A 20643-nucleotide genomic window follows, 5' to 3' on the forward strand; every position below is an offset into this window, starting at 1 on the left:
TGAACTATGTGCTTTACGAAGGGATGAGCCCTACCTTCGGTTCCATAGGGATAAGGTGGTGCTCAGGACGGATATCACCTTCCTCCCTAAGGTGGTCTCATTTTTTCACACATGCCAGGACATTGTTTTGCCCTCCTTAGCCTCGAACCCGTCCACGGCCGAAGAACGCAGCTTACATATGCTGGACGTTCGGCGGGCCTTGGCTTTCTACTTGGACAGGACTGCGGGTTCGAGCCGCTCCGAGAGACTATTCCAATGTTATTCGGAGCCGAGGAAGGGACTACCGGTATCATCTCAGAGATTGTCAAAGTGGGTGGCAAACACTATTCACCTCTGTTATGAACTCTTGGGCAAGCCGGCTCCGACCAGGGTACGCTCGCATGTGACCAGGGCGGTTGCGGCATCCTCTGCCTTTCTTGCAGGAGTTTCTTTAGAGGATGTGTGCAAGGCTGCGACTTGGTCCCAGCCTTTGACTTTTATTAAACATTACAGGCTAGACACCAGGTCTAAGAGGGATGCAGCCTTTGGGAGGGCAGTGTTGGTTTCAGGTTTACATTGACCAGACTGCTGTCTAATCTATGCTATGATACTGTCTTATACAGTTGTCCGCATCTTACCTTGTCATCCAAGGTTCGTTTCCTACCTTGGATGTTGTGTTGCCTTGTAGATAATGTAGAATATCTCTCAGGTAACTAAGGTACCGACACATGTTTGGACTGGTTTGAGGTTTATTGTTCAATAAAATACATTGCTTAACCTAGCTTGGTTTCAGGACACTCCCTCTGCCATAACCTAAGCTTGCCAGTCTAAACCCATTTGTATGATTCGCAGAGACCACGAAGAAGAAGGACAGGTTACTCACCTGTAATGGTATTTCTTCGAGTGGTCATCTGCGAATTCATACAAATCCCGCCCATCCTCCCCTCGGTGTCCTGCTCGATTGGCTCTGTTGACATCACCTACTTGGCAGAAAAATTTTGGAACTGGGGAAAAGAGCGGGAACCGGGGCTTTATAGGAGGGGGGCGGGGTTACCGCCAAAAAGTTTCTATATGTTGCAAAGTGTACTTTGCCCAGTGATTCTAGAGGTTTCCGAACAGCACTGCGCAGGTGCAGTAAAACCCATTTGTATGAATTCGCAGATGACCACTCGAAGAAATACCATTACAGGTGAGTAACCTGTCCTTCCATAGTCTGGATTTGAGATGATTGTACAACAGCCATGGCCACTTGATATTTCATGGATGATAAGAGATGTGTTGGACACTGTCTATATATTTTTTTGTACTTTGAAAAGGATATCTTTTTTAAAATAGCAAATGTTATTCTGTGTTGTACCTCCTGAGCACTTGCACAGCCATTTCAGGGATAGTAACAGAATAAATGCCTTTCATCTAATCAGTATCTTTGTCTTTGTAGGGCAGAATACATGCCTGTGTTCTGAAGCCTCCCCCAACAAAAAATTTGCATGCAGTGAGCTTGTCACAATTTCTTTCATTGGTTGTTATATTACTTTGGAATCTTGGTGCAGGATGTGGAACAAAATGAGACTTGGGGGCCATTCCTGTAAAGGCATATGATTCCTTTAATCGTTGCACTCTTTTCCATGGTGATTTTTACTGTCCCCATGTTAATTACTGTGTGGGCCTGGAGCCAGAATATCACATAAAAGCTCCTTTAATGTGCATTCAGGGTTGTCTATTTATTTGTCTATTCATCCATTTTGGTGCTTTGGTATAACTTTGTTCCAAATCCAGTGTTGGTATCACATTCTGACTGTGTGAAAGTGTTAATTGTGCATGGCACAGGTAATTGAAATAACATTATATAATAATGCATATACAGTGTTTAAACCAGAATTTTGTGTCTTTACTGAAAATTAATGTCATTGATTGAAATGGTCTAATGTGAGTGATTGTGACTGTACCAATGGAAATATTTAATCAAAATATTCTTGAAATATTTTCTTGAAAAAAATAAATTTATATAAGCTTATAATTATCAAGTAAGAGAGAATATGTAAAGCCTCAATCCCATACATACATATCTCAGAGTAAGGCATATTGGACTCAGTGGGACTGACTTCAGAATAGAGGTGTATAGACTGACATCTCTACTTCAGAGTAGAGATGTATGGGATCAGGGACGTAGCCAAGGGGGGGGGGGTTCTTGGGGTCCGGACCCCCCCCTTCCATTAGAAAAATGAATGGTGTGTGCTGCTGCGCCACCGCACCCAAGCCCCATTATAATGGTGGCACTTAGTCTGGACCCCCCCCCTTCCTAAAATCCTAGCTACATCCCTGATAGGATCACATAGAATGCATGCAAGCAGTCCTTACTTATAATGCATTTGGCAGAAGCAGCCATGATCCATTGATTTCTTGTGGAAGAGTCTGCTTTCATCTGAAACTTTCTTGTTCATTCACTTTAAACAGAGGGGAGAATCCTATCCATGGGGAAAAGATGCACCAAAGTATCTGTAGAAATGTGAGCTGGAGGAGTGTGGGACTTTGTGCTATGGAGCCTGACTGTGTAGTGAAATAAACTGTACTATTACCCAGCATAAACATTATGCTGAAAAGCAAAGAAAAAAATATGACATTTTGTCCAGTGCTGATGAGATGGACTTAATTATTATTTTTAGGGAACTGACACATTTCAGTTATACTCTGTAGCTGTGAGTATTTGATTTCCATATTCAAAGGTCCATGTGGTTGCCATTTAATTTCTCAAGATTTCTATTTGGGAAGCAGGACTTTGAGCTGTCTTTAAATAATTATTAAAGGCATTTTATTCAGCACCAAAATTCATGCCCTTTTGTTGTTCGGCTGACGTGATTGTTTCCTCCAATTGTCACTGATAAATTATGCATTTTGTTAATCTCTAAAATGATATTGTATAAATACAACCCTTTCCCCCACACTGCAGACTCAGTGATGGAAGAAACATTGTTGGTAAATGATAATCCAAGTGCAGTGAATAAATGAAACCAAATTACAATTTTAGGTAGCTTCTCTGACTCTCTTTAGCATAGCAGCCTGTTTCCATACTCATCTGCTTTGGAAAAGAACACTGGACAAGTGAAGTGTAGCGAAACAGCGCCATCTGCATCTGTAACACAAAGGTCCTTGTATCATAAAGCTGCTATCACAGAGAACAACACATGTAATACATGGGAAAACCAGATTGTGCAGATATATGGCACCATGGGATCTCTCAGAAGCTTAAACCTAATGCACATTTTCTTTGTGGCAGCAGGCAGCAGGCAAGATTCACTTAGCAAACACTTAGAGGCAGAGACTTTAACAAAAATATGAAACATTTAAAAATGTAATAACATCCCTGCAAGAGGCAATGCGGATATTTGGGTTGTTGCCTAAATGATCAAAAGAACAATGCCAAGATAGGAGGAAGTGTACATATGCGCATCCATTCTGTTGGGACTTCTTTGTTTGCCTTCAAGTCCTATATAGAAGCAGAATACAGCAGGAAACCAGATGCAATAGCTCTCAAATAAAATGGAAGCTAAAAGGTGCTTTGGGAAGTCATTTATATGTAGGCACACAGCAGCAGGAATACTGGATTAACTGGAAACATGAAGAAAGATATATCACAGGAAGATGGAATCAGCAGAAATCCTGTTTTGTTTTCAAACAAAATATGAGTATATGATGTCCTCAGCAGTGCCTTCCATTAGGCATTCACTGTCCCCTCCAGCAGCTATGAAAAGTTAAAATCTGAAAAAATGTTGACCCTTTCACATTATACAAAGTAGAAAGCAGGAAACATTCCCCTTTGCTATAGGAATTTTATCATGCTTTCCAAATGAAATGTAAACAATTTTAATACTCTTCTGTTACTTTAGCTTATACAGTACAGACAGAACAATTAGCTTTTAATGACGGGGAAGAGAGACCAGACACTGGCAGGGTTATCTCTATAGAAACAATTGGCAAAATTCTGCTAATCTAGAGTGATTAAAAAACCTTTTAATAGTCATATATAAATTTGCCCATTTTGTTAAAGTACACCAGAAAACCACCTTAAGTAGCAGATGCTAAAAAAAATAAAATACTATTATTATAGGTTTGTGGGTGATTGCTTAGAACTTGGCTTTCTTAGTGTTGGAAAACTGTCTGAATAGTTAAAATCCTCATTTTAAAACTGGTTTAAAACTATTTATGAGATTGCATTGGGGAAGGGCAGAATGAATGAGGGGTTGGTTGAATTGCTTCTGTTGATAATTTTGATAAAAATTAACATGATCATCAGTGAGGGAGATGGCAAGTTTTTTTGCTAATGAGGATAAAGTGAGAACTTGTGTACAGGCATACCTCAGTTAACACAGCTTCTGACAAAGAAGCTCCTTTCTACAGGAGTCTCAGCCCAGCCTCGTCTTGTCGCTGCCTTTTCTTGTGATCTTTGTAGCTGATTGTTTTTGTTTGTTTGTTTTATTATTTTTTTAGCACCGGCACTGGGAAAATTGTAAAGTGGGGGAAGAGAGCTGGAGAAAGACAGACTTTCAGTGTAGCTTTCAGGAGGAGGGCAACCAAAATGGTGAAGGGTCTGGAAACCATGCCCTATGAGGAACGACTTAGGGAGCTGGGGATGTTTAGCCTGGAGAAGAGAAGGTTAAGAGGAGTTATAATAACCCTGTTTAAATATTTGAAGGGATGTCATATTGAGGAGGGAGCAAGCTTGTTTTCTGCTGCTCCAGAGAACAGGACCCAGAACAATGGATGCAAGCTCCAGGAACAGAGATTCCACCTCAACATTAGGAAGAACGTCTTGACAGTAAGAGCTGTTCGACAGTGGAACACACTCCCTCAGAGTGTAGTGGAGTCTCCCTCCTTGGAGGTCTGTCGGGGATGCTTTGATTGAGAGTTCCTGCATGGCAGGGGTTGGACTGGATGACACTGGTGGTATCTTCCAATCGTATGATTCTATACCTACTATAGCTGTGTGTGTTTATGTACAACTGGCAAGGTAAACAGCAACTGCCTCTAGAACCACTCGCTGAGCATGTGTGAAGTGCAAAAGAGAAAGAAAAGAGGAAAACAGATTATCCTGCCTTATCAGCTACTCTGGCATGTTGATTTTTTTGGGGGGGCCACCAAATGGAAATCAGAAGAAATATGGAGGCTGTTGAAAGGAAAAAAATAATAATCTTGGGATATATTTTAGAAGTAGTTTTCAAGAGGTCTCTAGAAGATTTAAAATGTTTTAGTCTACTTATGCAAGGTTCTGGAAAAAAAGGTTTGCTCAAGCATTATTTATTTAATTTATCTGCCACTTTTCTTCCAGAAAGGGACCCAAGGTAGCTCACAGATAAAGTTGTTTAAAAACTTTACAATAAAACATTTTAAAACAATTAAAATTGCCATTCTAAAAACTGTAAAAAATCACAAAAACATACAAAAGTTAAAAACATAAATAGAATGTGTTGAACTGCTCTTTCTTTTTGTAGTGTAAAAACTTATCCCCATGCTTTCCAAGTTATTTCTACCTCTGGTGTCAACATTTCAGGTAAAGACGCTCAAGATTATATCTACTTTATATATACCTGTACTTAGGGTTGCCATAAGTCTGGACCTCCAAACCGGGACAAATGTAGGACAAAATTTTCAAATGGAGGGCACATTTTTTAAAAATGGAGGACACACGAAAAAATTTGATAGTTTTAAAAAAATGTTAATATAAATACATGTTTCTTAGGCATGATCAAAATGGAGGACATTTGGGCATTATTCCTAGACAGATGGCAGAAATGGGCTTTCCCTTTCTGGCCACCCCCCCCCCCCCCCCAAACAGCACATTTGGGCATTGAACATGGCTTTACTTAACATGGCAATCTCTTGCATATTTCAGAGGCTTGTTCCATAACCAAACTCTTTGGGTTTCACACTGAATATGTCAAGGTGGTTTAACAAGAAGTGGGTTTGCCCTTGGATTCAACTGTTCTTCTCAGAAGTGTGTACTTGGTCAAGGGACTTTGGTTTTTTTCCACTGTGCATGAGTTTGTAAAAATGAGAGTAACTTACATTGGTCGTGCCTCAGAAGCTGGCTCATTTCATCATCATCACTATCCTCTTCCTCCTCCTCCTCTTCTTCCTCCTTGTCCTTCCTCCCTCCTTCCTTCCTCCCCCTTCCTCCTTCCTTCCTCCTCCTCCTCCTCCCTTCCTCCTTCCTTCCTTCTTCCTCCTCCTCCCTTCCTTCCTCCCTCCTTCCTTCTTTCCTCCCCCTTCCTCCTCCTCCTCCCTTCCTTCTTCCCTCCTTCCTCCCCTTTCCTCCTTCCTCCTTCTTTCCTCCCTCCTTCCTTCCTCCCTCCTCCTCTGCCTCCCAGCCCATGCCCAAGTGGAGGAGGAGGTGGGTGGCTGCCTTGGCGCGCTCCCCCCCGCCCGCGCGCCAAGGCAGGAGGCAGGCAGGCAGCCACCCACCTCCGCCTCAGCCTCCTCCTCTGCCTCCGCCTCCCGGGCCCAAGGAAGTGCCCAGCGCGGAGGCGCGCCAGGCGGAGGAGGCGGTGGGTAGCTGCCTGCCAGTGCTGCTGCCTTGGCGCGCGCACGCGTGCAGGGAGCACCAAGCCAGGCAGGCACCTCTGCCTCCTCCTCCGCTTGGGCCTGGGCTGGGAGGCAGAGGAGGAGGAGGAAGGAAGGAGGGAGAAAGGAAGGGAGGCTTGGAACGGAGGAGGAGGAGAAGGAGAAGGAGGTGCGCCTCCTGCGCACACGCGCGCCCCCTCCCCACCTCCCTGCCACCCTCCCCCCCACGCACTGCCTCCTCCTTTGCTTCCGAACGGAGGAGGAGGAGGAGGTGGGTGGCGCAGCCACGCGGGGAGGCAGGGGAAGGTGGGTTGGCGCCGCGCGGGCCCCAAGCCGGGGGCAGGGGGCCAAACCGGACCGTGACCGTGACGGGGCCCCCAAAAGCGGGTTTGTCATGGGGGCCACCGGGTTATGGCATCCCTACCTGTACTAGCAAAATGCCCATCATTGCAGGTGATGTGTAGATGGAAGGAGCATGTACATCACTGGGTTACACAATAACCTCAAGTGTAGGTCTTTAATTTTGCCCTTAAGTGGAAAAACAAAGATGTGCACTCAAGAACACTACTGGACTGGGCCAGACTCTATTATTAGACAGAGTGATAGCCTAATGCAGCTGATTTTATAAGACCTATGCAATGTATTATTATTATAGTTTTACTGTGGGGAGTGGGAGAGGCAATCATAGGATTTCCTGTCTCCGGTTCCAGAATAACTTCTCTAGCCTTTGGTACAATACAGTTTAACTTGGGGGAGGTTTGCTAATCTGCCTCGAGCAGCAAATTGTCTTGGTTTGGCATGCTTGGACTTCAGTGATCGTAGCTGCACCGAAGTAAACCATGTGGTTATTCTCATCTTGGATTGTGTTTCTTTGCTGCACTGAAAGGTAACGAGCTGTTATATAGAAGGAGCAGCAAAATGTTGGAAACTTTTTCTTACTTTATACTGTATTTGTTTTACTTATTTGAAGATAATTAGAGCCATCTAGAAGAGCAGCAGCTGCACCATCACCACTGCCATCTGAAACTTTCTATTAACTATTGTATCAATGAAATCTTTAATACAATCTGGAATTTTAAAAGAAAGTAATCACTCAAAATGCTCAAACAAAAATTCAAAGATGGCCTTTCATCTTCCTTCTAAAAAATAATAAAATGCAGGTATGTCAAATCTCATTAGTGAAAGGGAGTTTGATGGTGTGCCACCACTAAAAGGGCCATGTGCCGATCAACCAGTCAGACACTCGATTTTAAGAGGAAGGCCCCAACAGGTAACTATCACATGGGAAGAGGGTTCATATGCAACTGCATTTATATAGGTATGCCAGTAATCCAGTCCTCCAGAATCCTATCTCCATTAATTTCTCTTTGCAAACCTGTTGGCCATGTGAAAAATCTTAGGGTTAATTAAAGCCATCAATGCCTTTAGTGCTGGAGGTAGTGAAGGCAAGAAGTCAGTCAGTTGGCATTGCCAGTTTTGGCCACGCATTTCTAAAGGTTTGGCTAGCCTATTTGTGGAATAGAAATGCCTAAATATAATTGAGGACATTTATGAGATGCCTGCATAAACCACATTCAGATATTTCTTCTTGTTTTAGACTCTCAGCCGTGCTGTGGTCAGAACAACTGTCAGTGAGTCTGCCCAGGGCAAAGCAGTATTTTAGCAAGGCCAATGAACAGATAGAACTGTGTCATGAGCCATATAAAGTACGTAGGCAAACAGATTTTCATTATGAAGGATTATTTAGAAATGAAAGATTATTTAGAATTCAGGTGAGGATTTGCTTAATTTGGTTGCTGGTATATCCCATTAAATGCAGACTTCCTGTCCATAAATACGTTGAAGGTAAACTTAATATAAACTACCTGTAACAATATACAGCAGTCTTAATTGGTGGAAGAGAAAAACCATATTTATTCAAAATAAATATTTCCTTAGCAAATTCTTTCAATTTTGTGAATAGCCACTGTTGCCTTGCTTTGTTCTTTTAGGCAGTTAAATATTTCTGCCTTGATTTTGACAAATGCCCTCTGCCTCTCCTCCAATTATGGTGTTAAACAACTCTTCTCCCTGAAGGTTGGTACCCTATCTCTAGCCAAGTTGGCAGGCTTCCCACAGCCAGCTGTGCTATGAATGTTGTGCAAGTTGGCCTGCCTGAGGCACCACATACCCCTGCCCTGAGATTCTCACAGTAAATCTTGAAGGTTCTAACAAACTGCAGGCTGCCCTGGAAATCCAAAGGATTTCACTGGCAGTTTCATTGGCAAGCTTGCCTTGTTCCCAAATAAGTATGCATCCTGAGCTTTACACGGAATGTTAAGAAGTGGCAATAATAAGTGCACCACCAAGCATATTAGCATATAAAAAGATATGCATTACCTATTATGCATCTTTCAAAGGTTTTTGATTTGTAATTGAGTAATGTGAAACTTGTGTTCAATTTTATTTCTTAGAATTATGAGAGAACAAAGGGTTACTTCTTTTTCTTGCCAGGAAGACTGCTGAGAAAGGAAAACAACAGTTTCATAAATTGTGAAGCCACACATGTCAGCAATGTTGTAATGCCTTGACTTTCCTGACTTTGCTTTTTGAGCAAAGTATTTATAGGCAACAACTATTAATTTGGCTACAGTCTTTTCTCCACATTTTCTAAGTCCTGGGAAAATGTAAGTCCTTAAATCTACATTTGACTTGGCCATTTTCGCTATTGTATAGGCTGCCCACCTTTAGAAAGGCAGGCAGTCATGATGATGGTGGTGGTGGTGATGGTAGCTAGAGATAATTTATTGAGTCTGTTTCAGGATGAGTTTGTAAATGTTGTTTTAATTAAAACAAAATTTAGAGCTAAATCTAGTTGTTAGTCTCAACTAAAGCAGAAGTTTAGTCCTATCTAAAGTAGATGCATAGATTGAATGAAACTTGTTAAATGATTTATTGGGTCTGTTTAGTTGTGATTAATAACTGAATTTAACCCATGACACTAAAAGCATTATTCACCATGGTAAGAACAAGTTTCAGTAAGCCTTGGGTTCCAGAACTCCTTCATCCTTATCTGTTGCCATAAGAGCTGTGAGGAGGGCTCAGATGTTTTGCTTCCATTTCATAATAACTGCAGTTTGACATGCTGTCCAAACAGGAGAGCCATGTTCTTCTTTATGCATCACAAGTATAGGTCTGCACCTGCGTAGATTAGTGTTTGGATATATATAATTTGTGCTTAATCTAAAATGGAAGTAGAAGCTTTGATATTATGGTCATGGTTTAAATATGCCAGTATTTGACCTGAAGCAAGGTCAAGTCAGATATGGCGACGCTCTCTCAGAGCCCTTTCGAATAACTAATGGTGTGAAACAAGGTTGTGTTCTTGCTCCAACTCTATTTACAATCTTCTTCAGCATGATGCTCCAAAGGGCTATGGCATATCTCGAAGAAGAAGACAGCATTTATATACACTATCGTACTGATGGTAGCTTGTTTAACTTAAGCCGTCTGAGGGCTCGCACTAAGACTCTAAACTATCTAGTCCGTGAGCTGCTTTTTGCTGATGCTGCCCTCGTTACCCATACGGAAGCAGCTCTGCAGTGCCTAACATCCTATTTTGCTACAGCTGCTGAGCTCTTTGGGTTGGAAGTCAGTCTGAAGAAAACGGAAGTTCTCTACCAGCCTGCACCACAGGAAGAACACTACCATCCCCACATCACTGTAGGTAAATCTGTGTTTAAGTCCGTCCAGCAGTATACCTACCTGCGAAACATCATCTCTTCAGACGCCAAGACATATAGTGCATTCAGAAGGCTTCACAAAAGAGACTGGAGTAACAAACACCTGAGGCGAAGCACAAAAATCAGTGTGTATAGAGCCATTGTACTGTCTATTCTCCTCTACAGGTCTGAAACATGGGTCACCTATTGCCAACACCTTGAACGCTTTCATCAGCGCTATTTGCGCAAAATTCTAAATATACACTGGATGTGTATATTTAGTGACAAATGTCTTTGAGCAAGTAGGGATCACTAGCATTGAGGCCATGCTATTGAGGACGCAGCTGTGCTGGGCAGGACATGTTTCTAGGATGACATACCATCGCCTCCCAAAAATAATATTCTACAGTGAACTCTCCACGGGTCAGCATAAGAGGGGCACCCCAAAGAAGAGATACAAGGACTCCCTAAAACAACATCTTAGGCTTGGCCAAATCGATCACCAACAATGGTCTGCCCTGGCCTCGCATCAGAAAGCATGGAGACGCACTATCTACGATGCTGCAGCCTTTTCCGAAAACTCATGCCAAACGAGTCTCGAAGAGAAACAACACAGAAAGAACCACAACCCAGAAACATCACCCAAGGAAACATTCTGGTGTGCTTTCTGCAACCGGACTTGTTTATCTCGGATTGACCTTTTTAGTCATCAACGCGCTTGTAGAAAGCGCGGGATGAGTCCTTCCTGAATCTTCATTCGTGAGGAAAAGCCAGAGATTTGACCTGAGTAGGCCCCAAGGAACCCACAGAACTGATGTGCTAACTTCCCCTGGAAGTGGCTTGACTGGACCATCCATAGGAGTATGTGGGATTACCAGTGGGCTTCTACATCTGTCTCTGTAGGGTGGAAGGAGTGATTAAGTGAACTGTTACCTCCATGTCGACTTACCTACATAATTTCATAAGGTCCTTTTTCAGCTATTCACTAAATTAGAACTATTGTTTTTGTATGTTAAAAATGGAAAGAATAGGGATATGCCCAAGGAGTAAGAAAATGCCACTCCTGGCTTCTTTCAACATCCATATTTCCTTAAGGATAAAATGTCAGAGGTTGCATGTCATCAGTGGGCAAGACTGAGGGCAGTGGCAGATGAGGCCAGTGGCTGGTGGGTCCAGAGCCCAAAGTGCACCCAACCATTTCCTTCCTCCCTTTACCATTTCTTTTCTTTTCTTTTTAAAACTACCACCCACGTCTTTTCCCCTCCCCATCCAGTAGTCTGTTAGAGGCAGGAGAGTTTGCTCTTGTAAAAGGTCTGAGCTGATTTCACAGAGAAAGCTTTTGAAGGTTGGCAATGGTTACCCACCGGTGATGTAAATTCTTGTCACTTTGTTCTTGCATTCTTGGTGTTTAGCAACTCTGTTCTGTTCCTAAGATATCTTCTCCCTCCTCCTCCTTGCTCTCACATAGCATCCTTTGAAGTCTGCTAATTTAAAAGTTAACAGACACACCTAGAGGCAGTCAAGCTCTGACAGAGAGTGGAGAGAATAAAGCTATGACTTCGACACTGTTTCCCCACCTTCAGCCTTTTCTGTCATTTCTCTAAATGTACAAACAGCTTCAGCTTCAAAAAAACTCTGAAATATATTAGGGCAATTAGACAAAACATTCCTACTATACTTGATAATCCTTGAATATATACAGTGTAATTATCTGAAAAATAGGATTACTTTGCAGGAAATCATTGAAATAGGAAGGCATTTGGTTTGGGTGGTTAGGCATTGCATATTCATTAGGTTATTATCAAGAGTAATAATTATTCAGTAAGATTCAGATTGCCAAGGGGTTGTCACAGTTAATTTATATTATTCCAGTACTCAGATTTTAAGGGGAAAAAAGAAAATTTCAGCTTACTGATCTCTAATAAAGTGATTTTAAATATAATTCACAATGTTTGAATTCAAGATTTGCTGTACCTCCTAATCTGGTTCCTTAGATCCTCCATTCCAACACTATCATTTTACCTGGTTTATAAAGGTCATTCTGTACACCTGTAATTCTCTTACATTCTCCACTGCCTTCATAATTTCATAGGAAAAGAAGAAAAGACATACAAGAGATTGTTGGTGAAATTGCTGTCTTAAATCTCCACTTGTCCTCAACTATCTATTTTGTTTAGATTAGAAAGGGAAACTTTCAGCCTGAGGAGGCTCACCATCCAGCCAAAAGAAACCTTTGGGCAAGTCCTACTCCTAGAGCAGGGTCTGGCAAAGGATGAGTCATGGCCCTTCCAAGTGATGACAATCTCAGTCCTATTCCAAATATGCATTAGAAGCCAGTTATCTGTAGTATTTGAGCAGCTGTACAGGTGTCAACAGACACCATGCTAAACGTTAAAGCAGTACTTTATACTCTGCTCTTCTTGGTATGGAACATGTATCTTTTTAATGGGTGAACACATAAGGTAGTTTCTGAAATCCACCTTTTAGTTTCTCTGGTTAGTTACATATTCTCACATCTAGATACCGTAAATCAGAACATTGCATATTAAATGTCTTGTTGCCATCCGTTAGATTCACTTTTGGAGTCCAAGCAGACAAAGATATTCCATTCATCAGGTCAATATAGTTGAACAGTATGTTCTGTTGGTGAATACAAGTAAGGTATATTATAGTCACTGATGTTTGTTTTGTTTGTGTGTGTAGGTTGTGTGCCTTCAAGTTGTTTCTGACTTAGGGCCAACCCTAAGGCCAGCCACTCATGGAGTTTTCTGGACAAGATTTGTTCAAAGGAGGTTTGCCATTGTTTTCACCTGAGGCTGAGAACCTGAAACTTTCCCAGGATCACCCAGGCCAAACTGGGAATTGAACCCTGCTCTCCAGTTATAGTCCAACACTCAAACCACTACTCCATACTGGCTCCCAATCACTGATATATACTTTAAATATGTATTGGAATGGAACAGTTACAGGACCATATTTTACAGGTGTGGTTTACACTCAGTATACAAGAGATACTGAGAAGAAGAATAAGTGTTATATATAGCATCTCTGGAACTCTTAAAAACAGAATTAATGTACTTTTCCCTGCAGTTTTGAGGAAACAGACCACAATTTTGAGTTTGCTTCCACCTCTAAGAGCATGTCCTTAGCAGAGTTCTGCAATTGAATGCTCATCAGTAGATGGCAGGATCAAGCAAGGACTTTGATTGATTCCCACCTCTCTGTTGCCTCTTGTGCTCCTGAAGATCAGCTCTAGAATGCTCTGGGACCTTTTGGAAAAATGGGAGTGTTTATAGGGAAAGAAGGAAACCAGCATATTTTCTGGTAGTCTGATCCTTCACTGGGATCTGTATCCTAGGGTTTGTTACATTTATCGGTGATCAGTTAAGATCCAGGCCTTTGACTATACCATAAGTCATGTAAAATTGCCACAGGTCTAGACCCCCCGCTCCAAATGACAATAATGAAGTCAGACTAAAATAAAAGACTAAAAGGGGACAATTGAAGGTATTCCTCATATGATTATAGGTGAGAGGCTCCTTTACAGATTCATCACAAATTGGGTTCTCAGTTAGGTCAGGTCAGGTAAAATCAGCTCAGTCCACCAAATTAATACCTGAAAGAAATTATCACGTTTTGAGAAGCCATTGTAAATACGTCTGTTGTAACAAGCGAACTGTCTTGAATAGATGATATGAATACACATTTGCCTTGATCACAGCATTCAGCATAGTCCATGTCAGGTTCAGATACTATTTCCCTTCAAATATATTTGCTTACTGCAGTGTTATTGACATTTTAAATATGGTAACTTTCTAAGTTGCTTGTACTCATAGAACAACTGGATTTATTCATCTACAGTACAACTGCTATCTTAATGGGTAGTTATTTGTTGGTAAGCCTCACTGAACTTAGTGGGACTTCAAGTCAAGTTTTCTTCATAGGCTCTTACATAGCTGCTGAAAAGAGGCAATATCTTCTTGATCTTGCGTCTCATTTTCTTTACAGGTTCGCAAGCATGTGAATGACCTGTATGAAGACCTGAGAGATGGACATAACTTGATTTCTCTTTTAGAAGTTCTTTCAGGAGATACCTTGGTGAGTTTTTAAATTTTTGTTCAAAAGCCTTGGGCCTCAGAATATTTGCTTAATATTGATTGTTGGGTTTCTCTTAATTCACTGTTTCCATAGCTGGGGGAATCAAAAGTAAGCTTAGTTTCAGAATTGCATAGAATTTATGGATTCTGACTTGTTTTCCCATATTATTTGTTGCTCCCCCTGTATAATGATAAAACTTGTTTTTGTAATGAATTTGTCTTTGCTATCTTTATTTTTTTTTAAAAAAATCCTCATATATAAAGTGGGATGCTAAATATTCTTTTCCCGTTAAAGATTCCAGTTTTACAAGTAGCAATGGGGGGAAATCCCCACACGCTCCCACCTCTAATTGTCTTAACACTCCCTCTTGGTGTCATTCTTTTTGTTGTGAGCATTACTACTTCCCTTGCTCGGCACTTGTTCCCTTCATTATATTCTTCTGTTCATATTCTTCTCTTCATTTGTGGTCTGTCTTGTGTCTTTGCTCTCCTGTCTCCTGTCTATTATGTTCATTAGCCAAGGGAGCGAGATTTTTTGAAGACCTTACGGTTGGTGAGTTCAACAGAAGCATGCCCGTTTGAACAGCATGAGGATGAGGAGGATGAGGATAAGGGGGTAGGTGCCGACCCCCATAACTCTACTACTGTAGTATTTGAAGAGTGGTATTGCTAACCTGAAAGTAACTCTGTAGTGTGGTGCTGTGCGGTGGTTCTTTAGAAAGGACTGGGCATTTTTGTGTTTTTGTTTGTGTGTGTATATGTGTGTGTAGATGGGAAATGCATTTATTGGTGAATAATATTAGTACTGCCATTGACTTTGGGCAATCCATCAGGACCCTCTGAAATGACTAGGTATGGAAAGCCTTTCGTATAGCTTGCCCTCCGTGGCTGGTGGATTGCCCTTCTTTAAAAGTCCATTTTCAAACTGCAAGAACTTTAAATCATTTCACATGTATTTTTTTGTTTTGCACTAATGCCACAGTTGTACAAATAATTATTTTAAAGATGAATGATGCCAAAAATTTAATAACCTTTAAATGAGGCAATGTGATTGTGTCATATCACATGCAGCTACTACCACCCCTTTAGGCAGAAGCAACAAAGATCCCCACACCAAGGAGTTTAAACAGTTTGGAGAGACAACACTTTTAAACTGGAGAGAGCAAGGATATTGAGGGACAGAAGTGATAAAATGTACTTCTGATCCCATGGATTTCAGTGGATCTGTGGACAGGATAACTCACTGGCTGAAGATATAATAATGATTGCCTGATAGATAGATTATAGAGATCTGAATTATGCTTCATCAAATTGGTTCCTTAATTTTTTTTGTGGGATATATTTTTATAACAGGTAATGCCGAGTTAGAATTTTAAATGATGCTCTTTTGTCTTCCAGATGGACAAAAATCTACTTATAAACAATCAGTATGGCAAGATACTGAGTACTGATTTGTCCCAAACAGGTTGCTTCATTACTATAAGAAATTGGCATTTACAGTTTTTTTCTCCTACCAAAAGCTGAAAGATCTTTTGAGGTCTTCTGTTTTTTTGAACCCACTGCGTATTTTATCAAGGCTCAGAAAACATCTCAAAACATCTTTAGCTTTATGAGAATACATTGTGTGCTCTGACTTTATGAGAATACTTTGGTGATCATCATAATATTACTACTAGTAGTACCACTACTATTAGTCATGATTTCTGCAGACAGTACATTCCAGGCATTTTACAAATTATTTCTTCATTTATTTCCATTTATGAGTGTTTTGCCTGTTATTTTTTGATGCTAAGACTGTGGCCTGCTTCTCTGGCCAGTAAATTCCATTGAATTAATTGAAGCTCACTTTTGAGTTGACATGCTTGGAATTGCCTTATCAGCTATGTACCTCAATTATTCATCAAAGGCCACATTTGGACATATTCCTTAAAACACTTGCTCAGGGGTAATTTGTTTTAAGGAATGTTGTCTGTTGTCAAACTCACATCTCCAGGTCTATTGCCCCAAGCTGTAGGAAAATACACAGTACTAAGGGCAGGTAGGCTTAATGGTTTGCCCGAGTTTCCTTCTGCTATCAGAATGCACCTTTCATTGATTCTCCCTACAGCCCCTTGAACACACCTATAATCTTCTCTTTAAGGTGATGGTTCTGCAGGACTGTAAGAGTTATCTCCCCACTTCAACCACAATTATTACCTGCTAGATTGAAAGGCTCCCAACAGTGATAAGACTCTTTCCCCTTAATCAGTGGAGGTAAAGCACACTTAGTAGTGTGTTAGGTGGTATCCCTTAATTTCAGTGAATCTTTGATGGCAATGGCAAACCCCTTGAAGAAACTTGCCAAGAAAACCCCATGATAGGTTCACCTCAAAGTTGCCATAAGTTGGAAACAACTTGAAGACAAACAACAACAAAATATCCCAGTAAGTGGTTGCTGAACTTTTATTGAAGCTAGACTTTTCATTTAATATATATACTTTCCCCATCCCCTCTTTTTTCATGTTTCTTTCTGGTATGTTTCATAAATACCGTAAATAAAATGAATAAATCTGATATTCCAAAAGAGCATGAAATGATTAGGGGTATATACTTGTCTGAACCAACTGGAGGACAGTTAACAACAACAAACAACAACTTGTGTTATTGCTTTCTGAGCCATACAGATAATGTTGCCCTGTAGTTACAATGCTCAGTCCAGGATTTGAATGCTGCCAGTCCCTGGGCAATAGCTTCATTTCCACTCCTCCTGGAATGCCACAATGGATAGTGTTTGTTCATGTGACTAGGGATTCTTTTCATTATGCCTTTGGGCCCCACCAGATGACCCTTTGCCATAGGCCTCCTAAAACCTGTTACAGGTCTTGGGCAACTATGAAACCCCAAGCAGACTGCTTTTTACACAACAGTGATCTGTGTGGAGATAGCTACCAGGCAGTGAGCAGTCAGCTGATATAAGGGCTGTCAGAAGCTTATTTTTCTCAGTTTTATTCTCTCTCTCTTTGAGTATACACATATCTTCAAGTCTCTCTCTTTCATTACGGTCTGTGTACATCACACATATGGGTCTGTGTCTATGCAAAGACAGAATTAAACATTTTCTAGCCAGCTGAGATTCTGAACAGTGTTTTGCACAGGTGTAGACCAATATGTGTGTCTGCACAGGTGGCCAACTGTGACAGACAAGCAACATGCCCTTCCTATTGTGCTGTGGTTTCTGAAAGAGTGGCTCTTTGGTACCCAGAACCCAGTTGGAAGAAGAACAGCTAGATTCTTGGTCTTACTGAATAGACATGAAAAAGAGGCAGCTTCTCCTGTTGGGCCTTGGATACCGCGGAGCCTATCTCAGGGCTCAGCAGGAGGAAACGAAGCTTGATACAGTATTGCCAAGGAGAAGAATAAGAGAGCAATTTGAAGGCTTTTGCAGTTGTATAAGCCAGTAAGCGCTTTCCTTTTTAGCTGAATTTGCAGAGTTTTCTGAGGAAATACTCATTGCTGAGCTATAGACATTATCGTGCTGTATCATGCTTCTGCTCATTATTACGAAGGTTGGTGAAAAATCTAAAGTTAGGAAGAAGGGCATTCATATTTTGGGTATTTTCTCTTATAGATCTCTTCTGATGGTTAAGTGAATGATGCCTGTGTAATTCTTCCTCTCTGTGATTTTAAGCTAACTGCATGCTGTTCTGTCATGTTTATCATCAATCTGTTGAATATTATTTGTTTTCCTTAATAACTTCTTTAGCTTTCTTCCACTTTCTTGGTTTTATGCATGTTGTGTTCTGAAGCATTTCTGACAAAAAATGTTGCTAATTTTGGTAAAAGTTGAAATTTTGATAAAAGTTGAAATTTCTGCAAGACAAAAATATACGGTGATTGGCTTTATAAGCATTTCTTCCACGTGTGTTTGTCTCTCTTGTATTTACAATAAATTTGTGGTTGATGTACAAATACACAATTCATTCAGAACTGATCACCTATATGGATTTTTTTTCAAGAAAGGTTAATGAGCAGGATTTGGGATTACAGGATTTGAGATCAAAGATTTTTTTAATTAAAAAAGCCATATGTCTTTCGAATTCCAATTTATAATTTTCCACATATAATTTCCTACAAACTGTTCATATAGGCAGTTACACATATTACCTATTTTATAAGCTATGAATCTTATGAAAAAAGTGAATTTGACAAACATGTGATAACCACTAAACAGACCCTCAGTGGTAAAAACAGACATACCTCTACATAATGTGTTAAATGTCCCTTAGGGAGTACACAACATGATTTTCTTTTAGGATAATGGAAAATAGGGTGCATTCTGTATATATGGGAAAGATACTCCTAAGTAGTGAGTGTTGGTTGAATGTACCCTATTAACAAATAACATCACCTAGGTATATTCTTGTTGTGTCCCAGTAAGAACTACTCTTCCTAAACCTCTCCAAGTATTTTATTAAATTTGTTTAGGAAGCCCCAGTAAATTTAATAGAGATTGTATATCAGAAGCATTTTAACCAATGGTTGCCAAGGATGTGATGCAGAGAAGTGTGTCATGCCTGGATAATGCTGAATAATCTTTAAGCAAAATACCTGGTTGACCTTCAAATATCTCACATTGAATGTTTTGAAAGTAGTTTGAGGAGCGAATCACTGGAAGAGTTTCTTTAAAAGAAAGCTCTTCAGGAATAGCCTACATTTTCATCAAAGCCTGTCTGCCAGCCAAGCTGCTTCCTAAACTTAAGAGAGTGCTATTTATTTAGTCATTTCTATACTGATTTTAATTCCCAGTATCACAAGATAGTTTGCAGTAGCACATATTAAAATTCATAAAATACATTAAAATTAAGTGGGACCCCCCCCCCCCGAAAGAGTAGTAAAACAATAAAACATATGATTAAGATTCAGGCTGGTGAGGGGGGGAAACCCTTAAAAGCATTTCATAAATTAAATGAGGTGAGCTAATTCTAGTATCTTTCTAAATTGTGGGGATGTGGATTGTACACACATACATCTCTGGATTATAATTTATGTTTAAAGTAGTAATTGAGGGCCTGATCCAGACAGCCCGAAGCACTTTTAAGAGATACTGATTTCTCCTAAAGACATTTCTGTTGTGTTTTACTTTCCCACTGAAGTGAGTGGACCAAAGGTGTCCTTCACTGTGCACCCAAAATTAGAAAACACCTGCTCCGCAAGGTATGTTTTAGACTCACATTGTTACTGTGTATCTCTCATAACTGCCCTAATGAACAGCTAGAGAGGAACATGCGGTCTGTACTTTACCAGGATGGCCTATGCTGAGCCAATATCTCTGTGTGATCTTTGATCTCCTGTGCCAAAATTTCACTGGATTCCAGCAGGCCTACAACGTGAAATCAGACATTTTGGATGCCTTGCGGTTGAGTTAGCCCACAACTCAGAATGGGCACATTTGTATTACATGCAAAACATGTATGTGTGCATTTTATTAAAGGGAAAAACGGCATTATGATGTTCTACAGTTGGACACCCAAAAATGTATGAGTAGATCCCTATTTCTGTTTTAGTAGCTCTCTTTAGCATATTGCATCAATATAAAAAATATTTTCATGAAGCAAATGCCAGATCATTTCCCAGTTCCTGTGGTCCTGAGATAATGTGGGAGTCGGGCGGAGAAGTCCACACTGGTGAGGACTTTCTGTAAAATTTAAATTGGAATAATTTGAATGCCAGAGTCATTAGATTTCATTTAAATCCATTTCTTAAAAATCTTTTGAGTGTTCGGAATATTTAAAATACAGTACACAATTCTAAAATGGTATCACTTGTTTTCTATGTAGCAGTATAGAAAATGCAGTCTTCATTTTCTGTTTTTAGCCCAGAGAGAAAGGCCGGATGCGTTTTCACAGACTACAGAATGTACAAATTGCACTTGATTATTTGAAAAGACGGCAGGTAAGATATTATAGGAGCTAAGCTAACACTTATTAATTACTGACAAAGCACAAATGAATTTTTAATGCTTTTGTTTGTATGCTTTAAAATTAACAACAACAAAATATTTTTCAATGATGATAATTTGGATTTAAAGAAGAGAAGGAGGATTGCAATAGTCTCATTGACTAACCTTTGGTAATATATCATTCTATATCTTCTCTTACTTCTTCATACAGTAATTTGGTGATCTCAGCAGGAAATGTATCTCTGCTGAAAATTTGGGTGTAGGATGGTTCCTAGCTCTGGCCATGAGCTCTCTGTGATGAAATACATTATTCATGTCCCTCACACAACACTCACTTTGTTCTTCAGTATTTTTCCCTGCCAAAGCAGGGGAA

At 40.4% G+C, this 20643-nt stretch overlaps 1 protein-coding gene across 1 annotated transcript in view; it reads left to right on the forward strand.

The window, feature by feature from the left end:
- Positions 1-20643, forward strand: part of LOC149311412 (dystonin-like) — a 401747-nt gene that overhangs the window by 122614 nt on the left and 258490 nt on the right. Inside the window, 3 exon segments of the mRNA XM_089531013.1 lie at positions 14244-14333; positions 14850-14948; positions 20186-20263. Coding sequence (XP_089387139.1) covers positions 14244-14333; positions 14850-14948; positions 20186-20263 — 267 coding nt within the window.

This window comes from Sceloporus occidentalis, unplaced genomic scaffold (genome assembly GCF_023333645.1).
Source record: "Sceloporus occidentalis isolate IW3139 unplaced genomic scaffold, rSceOcc1.0.p SCAF_6, whole genome shotgun sequence".
NCBI classification, from domain to species: domain Eukaryota; kingdom Metazoa; phylum Chordata; class Lepidosauria; order Squamata; family Phrynosomatidae; genus Sceloporus; species Sceloporus occidentalis.